Below are 9961 nucleotides of genomic sequence, written 5' to 3'. Positions count from 1 at the left end.
ATAATATGATTCCCTTTTCCAAATAGGAACACTGATACATAGCAGCTTGAAGTGCATGTTTTCAATGGTACAATACACAGTATTGGTTTTTTTCTTATTTTTTATTCCACGTTCTTCTTATCTGACAGCTTTGGCAAAGGAATCAGCTGCACAGCCCTAAAAGAAGCTTTCAGATGTTTGAGTATTTACACACTATAAAATTAAAGCAAGCATGAAACATAGTTTCTAGACATAGAAGAAAGTTTAAAACTTAACTGTGCTTACAAAGACTGGACTTCCTCCATCTCAGCAGCAGTCCCAAAGGCTGCAGACAGCTGCAGTGTGAGGGCATATTCTTACACTGGAGCAGAATCACAATTCTGACTGCAAGGAAAAGAAATTAGAGGAGCTTACGCAAAACAAGCTGGAGAAAGAGACTTCCTTATGAAAAAGTTTTTCACAGGATCTCTGAGAGAAGTGGTAAAAGGATCTTCCACCTGTTACAGGGCCAAAATAAAGGCTTCCGGAGGCTGTTAATGGTGGTGGGCTATAACATCATTTGAGAAACTGCATACATTACAAAAAGGCTTTTGCAGTGTATGTGATGACATGGGAAATCAGAGGGGAAAAAAAAAAAAAGACCTTAAAATTAAAGAAAGATAATTTTTGCAGCCTAAAATTTCTAAGTGGTAATGTGACCTCTGCAAATAATGATGTAAGAACCCTGTTACAGCAGAAGCAACATATTTTTAAAGAACGAAATGCATACTTTTAACAAAGAAAAAGTCATTTCCCACATAAAGACATTAATTTCTTATAATTTTAATTTCTAGCACTATTCTTTCCAGTCTAATGCAATCTCAAACATTTTTTTTTCTGAAATTGTACGTGTAGGATAAATCAATATAGTGAAGAATAGAGGAATTTCTGAAAAAAATATGGCACACCTCTCCATTTTGTCATCTTTCTGATTGTGGGTTGGATTTATCTATTAAAATCGTTGCATCCCCTTGTTTCTGGGGTATTTATGTCTCCACTCTTCTACCTGAAGAGTCAGTAGGAAATTTAAAAATGCCGCTTATACCTTGCAGTGGACAGCCACTGTCACTCTCTTCGTTGGTCCAGCGGCCTCCTCTACCCTCTTTCTCTACATTTCGGAGGAGCAATCAACTACTCCCGTTTTATGGAAGAATTTCTGCAGGTCCAACCCTGACATCCAGTGGCCACTGCCATTCATGGCACGCTCCCGGTGTCTCGGCCATTTGAAACTTGGGTTGAAGTGATATGGCTTTAATCTCTAAATAGATTATTTCAGCACTTAAATCAACACATGTATGTGGTTTCCCTAAGTAAGCATCGGTTGTTTCAGACACTATTTATTTATCAACATGATTTCAGAGGCCAAGACAAATATAAAATATTCTGATAATTATATTTAATGGTATTCAGTACAAAAACCTTGAAATATCCTAAAATGCTAAGTTATTCAGGAATCCTACTCACACAAGCCTATTACTGCTGAGTGATAATTCTCTCTATATAAACCTGCATCTGTGCACGCATGCACACTTACATACATCCTCTCCCTGCCCCAGTCACTTAGTATTCCTAAACTTGAAATGAAGTGTCCAAGTGCAGGCATCCATTTTGCATGGACCTAACAAGAAAAACAAGGCCCAACAACAGATTTTATTTCTGTGTGGAAGAAGAAATGAAGATAAAATTAATATAATTGAATATAATTCTTCAAAGCTAGCAGCTGAAACTTTGTATTTTTCAAGTGAAACTTGAAGTTAGGCAATTACTTGTAAATATTTGTTACTTGCCTGTTAGCTGGTAATTTTACTGCCTATTTTTTCTTCCTAGTATTCCTGGTAAACTTGTCTCGTACTCTTGGAGGAGTTTTTGATCACAGCCAATATAGAGTGAAGTTTTGGTACATATTTTCCCAGAGCTCTGGATGCCTGAATGCAGTGTTTTAATCTGACCCACTATAAAGCTTGTTGAAAATTTCAGGTTTACACTTCCCTTTCAGGGTGTTTTATTGAACTAGAACTCTTAACACCTGTTTGGTTTAATGCAGCTATTACTCCTAGAAAATCCTGCAACAACTGCAAGAGATGGATAAGCTTCTGGGCATCTTCTCTGTTCTGAAGACTGATTGATTGTTTTAATCAATACATCTCCTGGTTTAGAGTTTCCAAGATGATAACTTCAAAACAGCTCTGAGATCAGCCCTGCGTGTCACTGTGTTGGCACTGATAATCTATCGAAAATTAGTGTCTTTCATACTGTCTCACTCTTTATAAAGATACCATTTAAAAAAGAAAGCTTTCCCATGTTCAGAATATGTCTTTCTTTGTCTTTCTACATACCAGCATACATAGAAACTCCTGAGGAGTTGTGTTCTCTTTCTTTCTTTCTTTCTTTCTTTCTTTCTTTCTTTCTTTCTTTCTTTCTTTCTTTCTTTCTTTCTTTCTTTCTTTCTTTCTTTCTTTCTTTCTTTCTTTCTTTCTTTCTTTCTTTCTCTTTCTTTCTCTCTTTCTTTCTTTCTCTCTTTCTTTCTTTCTCTCTTTCTTTCTCTCTTTCTTTCTCTCTTTCTCTCTTTCTTTCTCTCTTGGTCTCTCCAGAAGCAACCACAGAATGCAATTGCTGTATCCAGCTGCGTAAACTGCTTCCTACAAAGTAAGTCTTAATAGCAATGACTCAACAGATCCTTGTAAAAATAATAATAATAAAAAATTATAGTACTCATTTAGTTCTTTGCACTAAAGGGTAAGGACACTTCAGGACATTGTTTTGATGTTGCTTTCTGTGGCTTTGGTTTTATAAGATGCTCGCTTTTAAACAAGGGCCTTAGAATCATCCGGGTTTTCACAGAATATTTCTGTGGATTTCTTTTGGCTACAGGGCATTTACAAGGACAGGAAGAAATAGCTCAGTGTCTTATTGGAAAATATCTGGCAACATGTCTTTTCTATTTTGAAATGAGTAATTAAAAACACTACTATCATATGAAAGCATGAATCATTTTGTGTATTTTAATCTTAACATTATGTAAGCCCTTGAATAGAGCTGGAGATGACTACTTATTTGGTGGAAGCTCCACTTTGAGCAGAGAAGATAGGCAATGCAATTTATAATTTCTGGTTTTTATATCTCCTTGTGAGTTTAACATTCACATAAAAACTACTTGCACTGTCAAAAAATATTTTTCAACAGTAATACTTACTTTTGGCTTACATCCCTTGACCCTGCTCAGCTGCAAAGCCTGCCTGGGGAAAAGTCACTAAGAGCTCTGCACCTTACAAAGTAACAGGGATGGGGCCTACAGTACTTTTCCTCAGCTGCATGTAACAGAAGTAGCCCTACCAAACTACTTATTTTGGGAGGACCTGCAAATGGTGTGCACTTCTTTAGCCTTTCTCTGTATGAGCTTGTATGAGAGCTATCACTGAAAGAGCTGCATTGCCCTCTAACCAAGCAAAGGGCTAGCAAAACGGAGCATTGGGCTGCTCTTGGCACCTCCTGGCTATTTTTCTGGTACCTTTTTCTTTCTTCAGAGTCAGACTTTGTGCGTCGCTTGTTTAGGAAGCAAAACTGAGATGCAGTTTATACAGTGTCAGGAGCTGGGTTAAGCTGTGCCCTGAGCCTCAGGTTTTGCTTTCCTGTTTCCTGAGTCTCTTGGCAAATGGAGACTTTCTGATGTTGTTCCCCATGACACATTATCTGGGTATTTTATAGCCAGATTTTATAGTACATGCCCCTTTGATTCTCAGGTGAATTAAGCAGTAGCTACAATATCAAAGCTGTGTCTTTCCTTTACAAATTAACTTCAGGCTTGAGGCTTTAACTTGAAGCTTTAACTTGAAACCTGAGGTTCAGTTAAGCGTCAGGCTTGAGGCTCAGCCTTGTTCCTGTCTTGAGAACACGAGATCCTGAACTAGTCGCTAATCCTCAGTACGTGCTTTAAAATAACGATGTGTTACAGATGCCGGCCTGGAGTTGTAACTGTCATTTGGCTTACTACTGAATTAGGCATTTACTGTCATTAAACCAGCAGTAAACTATTTTATTACAGATCACAGCACTATTTAATGGTGCCAGGGCCCGCCCCCCGGCCAGGCCGCGGAGCGCAGGGCGGGCGGCAACCCCCGGCAGCGCCGGGCCGCCGCGGGCGGGGCGGGACTACAACTCCCGTCATGCCCCGGCAGTGCCTCGTCAGCGCGTGCGCTCCCATCGTGCACCGCGGCAGGAAACCACCGCCCTCCTGGAGGGTTTTTGTCGTTCATTTCCGTTCGGAGCGGGCTGAGGGGCCGCCAGTAACCGGTGTCGGCCCGGCGGGGGAAAGAGTGGCTGCGCCCCGGCCGGAAAAGGGGCTTTGGCGTGAGGGCACGTCACTTCCGCTCGCCATTTCGCGCAGCGCCTGTCCGCAGCGCCCGGGCCGCCGCCGCCATGACGGACCGCTACACCATCCACAGCCAGCTGGAGCACCTGCAGTCCAAGTACATCGGGACGGGCCACGCCGACACCACCAAGTGGGAGTGGCTGGTCAACCAGCACCGGGACTCGTACTGCTCCTACATGGGCCACTTCGACTTGCTCAACTACTTCGCCATCGCCGAGAACGAGAGCAAGGCGCGCGTCCGCTTCAACCTCATGGAGAAGATGCTGCAGCCCTGCGGGCCGCCCGCCGACAAGCCCGACGAGTCCTAGCCCGCCCCGCCCGGGTCCCGGCCCCCGCCGCCGCCCCGGGGCGGTGTGCCGTAGGGGCGGGCTGCCCGGAGCGGGCGGCGGCAGCGCAGAGGCCGCTCCTCCGTGCGGGGCTCCGCGGAGGCCGCCTGCCTGCCAGCCGAGCCCGAGCGCCGCACCGCTGGGCTGCCGTTGCGCCCGCGGGAAGGTCCAAGGAGCTGGCCCGGTGAGCACGGGGAGCGTTGGTGTCTGCGGCTTTCCGTCCTTCTGGTCCCCTCGCTTTCCCGTGTTCCCTCGAAGGACTTTGCCGGGGAGAAGTCTTGTAAAATGCCGGCTTCTGGGCAGCTTCGGCCCTTATAACTGTACAATCGTTCGGATTTTTTTAAATGAAAAATAATAATAAAACTTACTGGGCATTTCTAATGTTTTGTTTGGCATTCTGCTAATAAGAGCTCTTTGTTCTAAACTCAGTGCCGATTACTCGGTATTAAGCGTTTTGAGACAACCATCCGAGGTGCATACTTTACAGATAGCTTTTTCCCAGCCGGGCTGATTGGTTCTTGCTTACCAAAACTGTTTTGAGGAGAGAGAGAAGAAGCTTGCCGACACTCTAAGGGTCTGATTTGTTGTTAGCATTTATTGTGCAGTGTGATTTGTGGCACAGCGTAAGTCAATTGCTCTAGTGCTTTAAAACTCCGAAATGGCTTTTCTTTTAATACTGTTTTCTTGCCTCATCTTCCTCTTTCCTGTGCTTTGACTTTTTCAAACCTTGGTTCTCTCTGATTCAACTCAGCTACTTTTTTTAATAATGCTTTCTAGTCATAGAATGATTAAACTTTTTCTGCATTACACTAAAACAAGTGTATTAATGTGGGGTTAGACACTTGATATGGAATAGGAAGGTTGCTCACTACTACTTTGAAGTAAAGTGCCTTGAGGTGACACAGTCTTACATCAGACTGTAAACTGAATTGATGTTGATTTTGATTTGTCACTTAAAACAGGTTTTCTATTCACTTGTCATAGTAAAAATAAATTCAGAGTTCTAATGAATGGGAAGACCTTAGAGCAAAACTTAGAGATACGTTGCTTGGAGAAGTTCAGTGCTCTTATTTCTGATAATTTCTAATGGAGCATTGTAACTGTGGGTGGGGTTTTTTTGGTGTGCATTTTTTTTTTTTACATTGGAGAGGAAAGTTAAGTGTTTTCTTATCCTATTAAGACCCTGTGCAAGCTTACCAATTACTTTCTTCTTAAAGCATTGATTTCAAAACTTCTGAATGATGAACATCTCACACTCTTTAAGTCATAAAACTAAGCTATTCATAATACTGTAATAAAGTAAGAAAAAGTGTACAAGCTCCTGGGATCATGTGCAAGTCAGTACATCCATCTTCTGAAGAACTCAGAGATGGTCTTACAATTTTGTTGCATGTATGAAGATGAGGGCACAGGTGAAGTGGTCCTAAATAAATTTTACCTGCAAGTTTTGTGGGCAACTACTGCAACTTCCAATAAATGAGGGGGGGTTGTAGAAAACTAGTTCTTACTTTTTATGCAAACTGGTGCAGGTAATTTGAAGAGCATCTGTTCCTTCACATATGGAGAAATGTGGCAGAGAGATTAACTTGAGTTCAGGCCCTTAGTAGTAGGGGTGCAGTACAGTCTTGCAAAAATTGAGCAACATTTGTATCTAAATCAAGCAAGTTTCCTCTTACTGTTACTCTTAATAAAAGTCTGGTCTGTGACCAAATCTTAGAAACTTGCTTTTTCCTTATACCAGTAGGCAGTGTGCTTAGTGGAAAGGGTGGCATGGGAGAGTCCCACAGGGAAAGTTGCTGTTCCTGGGTTTTTTTGCCTCACATACCCCATAGCTAGTCTGTCTAGGGAGAAGAAAAGAACAGAAGCATCAATTACTTTATTGCATTGCTCCGTGAGTGGTTCTGTAAGGTGTCTCATCTGCTGACAGCCAACAGGCAGTTGATGTGTGCAACAGATGGCAACACAGCGGTTAGTTCACTGATGGCAACAGAGCTTGAGCCTCACTGCTGGGACTTGGGAACTGGAAGAGCTGGGGTGAGGATACAGGTGCTTTTGTAATGGGTTGGAAATGGAACTTGCAATGTTTTGTGAAGACAAGTCTTGAATCTCTTACATGTAACGAAAAACAGAAGCTCCTGCATAAATTAGAACTTAAAAAACCTTTCAAGGAAGATTTCTTTGAGTATAAACTGCTAACACTTAGCTTTATCCATGGATATTCTCAATACTCACTCAATACATTTTAAAATGGGAGCAACAAATATATGACACATAGTAAAGATTAATGCCCCCTGGCAGGCCAACTCTTCATTATAAAGGCCAGGCAGCCTTCAGAGACAAGTTAGAGTTATGTGGTGAGTGAACTTGCTGGTTCTGCTGGGTACACTCGCTTGAATCCCAGTTAAGCACATGTCTCTCTCTTAGTGTGTTTGGAAAAGGTTTTATCCATACTAAGTAATGATTGTGAAACATTACAAACACTTTCTTAAAAAATAGAGAAAACCAAAGGAAAGTTAGAATTCCTAAGAATTAAAGATAAACTTGAGGAGAATTGGGAGACACTGAGGAGTGTGTTTCTGAACTATGGTATTTTTCCTAAATCCCAAAGCATTTTTAAGATTAGTAAAGTCTGAGCTTTTTTACATTTTAGTATTGACAAGGGTAAAGCATCCTAAGAACAGAGTTATCTGTCCTACTGAGATGTGTCTTTTTTTTTTTCACCTCTGTCCTGATTGAAAGATGAAGGGTACTGTTTATAAATTTGCTTGATATTTGCATTTTCTTTTTGCATCCAAGCAGTATGGCTTTAACTGGGCTTCCCACTGTGATTTCTGGCTCATTTTTCTGAGTTTCTGTAGCCTAATTCCATGTAGTGTGAAGTGTGAGAAATATAAACTGTTCCCAACACAATGTGTATTGCATTTAGTAAGAAGGAATTTCACCTGCTTTTGTTCTGCTAGTTAACATATCTTTGTAAATTCTCTGTAGAGTAGAACATATTTGCACTTTTAATTAAAAAAAAATAATAGATATTATATATAGTATTTAATGACTTCAGCTAAAAATAGAATACTGAAATTATGTTATCTAAGATTTATGAATACAGTGAGAAGTTTGAGGATGGCAGGTGAAAGGAGAAAGGTTTGATTCTGGTGCCTTCATTATAGATGATGCAAGAGAAGAACCAAGCTTGACTTTTACAGAAAAAGTATGCAAAACTTCATGCTTATTTTACTTATAAATGGGTTATAATTAATCCAGAAAATATTACTGTAGAAGTGCACTACCACTGTCATTTTTAATTATGTTTGTTACCATTCTCTCAGTAATGTGGCTGTCTGTGGCTAGTGGATAAGGAAAGAGCAACTGATGTCATCTGCCTGGGCTGGTGCAAAGCTTTTGGCACTGTCCCACACAACATCCTTGTCTCTGAATTGGAGAGACATGGATTTAATGGATGGACCACTCGGTGGATAAGGAATTGGCTGGATGATTGCACTCAGAGAGTTGCGGTCAACAGCTCAATGTCAAGTGGAGAGCAGTCATGAGTGGCGTTCCTCAGGAGTTGGTGTTGGGGCCAGTGCTGTTTAACATCTTTGTTGGTGACATGGACAGTGGGACTGAGTGCACCCTCAGCAAGTTTGCCAGTGACACCAAGCTGTGAGGTGAAGTCGACACGCTGGAGGGAGGGGATGCTCGAGTGGGTCCAGAAGACGCCACAAAGATAATCGGGGGGCTGGAGCACCTCCCCTATGAGGACAGGCTGTGAGAGTTGGGGTTGTTCAGCCTGGAGAAGAGAAGGCTCTGGGGAGACCTTATAGTGGCCTTCTGGTACCTAAAGGGGGCTACAGGAAAGGTGGGGAGGGACTCTTGACCAGGGAGTGTAGTGATAGGGTGAGGGGTAACAGTTTTAGACTGAAAGAGGGTAGATTTAGATTAGATACAAGGAAGAAATTCTTTACTGTGAGGGTGGTGAGACACTGGAACAGGTTGCCCAGAGAAGTGGTGGCTGCCCCCTCCCTGGAAGTGTTCAAGGCCAGGCTGGACGGGGCTTTGAGCAACCTGGTCTAGTGGAAGGTGTCCCTGCCCATGGCAGGGGGGTTGGAACTAGGTGATCTTTAGTGTCCCTTCCAACCCAAACCATTCTGTGATTCTATGGTTCTGTGATTCTTTTACACCAGGTAGCATAAGTGTGAGGTTTGCTAATTATTTTATAAATTAAGAAATCTTGGCAGTTTACTCAATTTCTATATTCCAGTTACTTTTCATTATAAGTGATTTTTTTCTTTTTTTGCTACACCAGAGGGCAGCAAATGATGCTGCTATTCAGCTTAAGGCACAGATAACTGACAGAACTGCATGCTATTTTTCAAAGTTCCTTTGAAAAAATGAATACTTTAAAAAATTGCTAAAACTTTCCAGTAGGCAGAAATACTTCGCTTTTTCCAATGGGATAGTTATAAGGTTCAGAACATACACCTTTTTTTCACCATGGGTGAACAGAGCAGTATGGGAGCCCTAGCACAATACTGTAGCTCTAGTTCTGAATATCTTCTTTTTTTTTTTTTTTTTAATTTATCATAATGATAGCAGTACAGTAGTTGACATTTCACAGTGAAACAATTGCACTAGTGAGTTATTTTCTGTAAACTAAAACTTGGGCCACTTCTTTAGTCATACTCAGCGTAAAACTACGTTGTTTTTTAGGATCATTTGCATATATTAAACATTTATGGATGATAACATTTGTAGTCTGTTTTAGCATCAGTATTTTACTTCAGCACATCAGATAATTCCTTTTTAAAGCTGAGGTATTTTAAGCATCACTGATTTCTGAATCCTCGTCAGAGATCTGTTTGTTCTGTGCTGTTGCACCACTGATTCCATAGATTTTGTAAAGCAAAAAGCAAAACCAAAAAAGCCAAAAGACCTATTTGGTTTCATAGTACACAAAAGGGGTTTAAATGTTCATTTAAAACTTTTTCTAGTTGTTTCTTGGTTGTTAAAATTTAACCATGCAATATTTTGTTTTCGTACTATTATTATAATACATTCATAAATTGTTCATAACTTACTAAAAATGCACACTTTCCACTGCCTTGAGGCTAGCTTTATTGCCCAAAAGAACTTAAGTGCATTTAAAACAGATTAAACTGTGGCACATTTCGGTACGTTAGACATTCTTGTTTGAAAATTCCATCCATGTTCCCTTATTCCTTGTCTATTTGCCATTCTTTTATAGTCTTCT

The 9961-nt window shown here is 41.1% G+C and overlaps 1 protein-coding gene across 1 annotated transcript; it reads left to right on the top strand.

Moving 5' to 3' along the window:
* Positions 1–4258: 4258 nt before the first annotated feature.
* Positions 4259–5094, top strand: SF3B5 (splicing factor 3b subunit 5). The gene has a single exon (XM_074818667.1). It carries the CDS (start codon positions 4435–4437, stop codon positions 4693–4695), a length of 261 nt encoding a protein of 86 aa, XP_074674768.1. The 5' UTR covers positions 4259–4434; the 3' UTR covers positions 4696–5094.
* The last annotated feature ends 4867 nt before the right edge of the window (positions 5095–9961 follow it).

Source organism: Strix aluco, chromosome 3 (assembly GCF_031877795.1).
Source record: "Strix aluco isolate bStrAlu1 chromosome 3, bStrAlu1.hap1, whole genome shotgun sequence".
Taxonomy (NCBI): domain Eukaryota; kingdom Metazoa; phylum Chordata; class Aves; order Strigiformes; family Strigidae; genus Strix; species Strix aluco.
Note: the sequence above shows the minus strand (reverse complement) of the source record. Positions and strands in the feature narration are given on the sequence as shown.

Bases quoted from the DNA above. Each gene is read 5' to 3' on its own strand.
- SF3B5 (XM_074818667.1), top strand. From the start codon at position 4,435: ATGACGGACCGCTACACCATCCACAGCCAGCTGGAGCACCTGCAGTCC.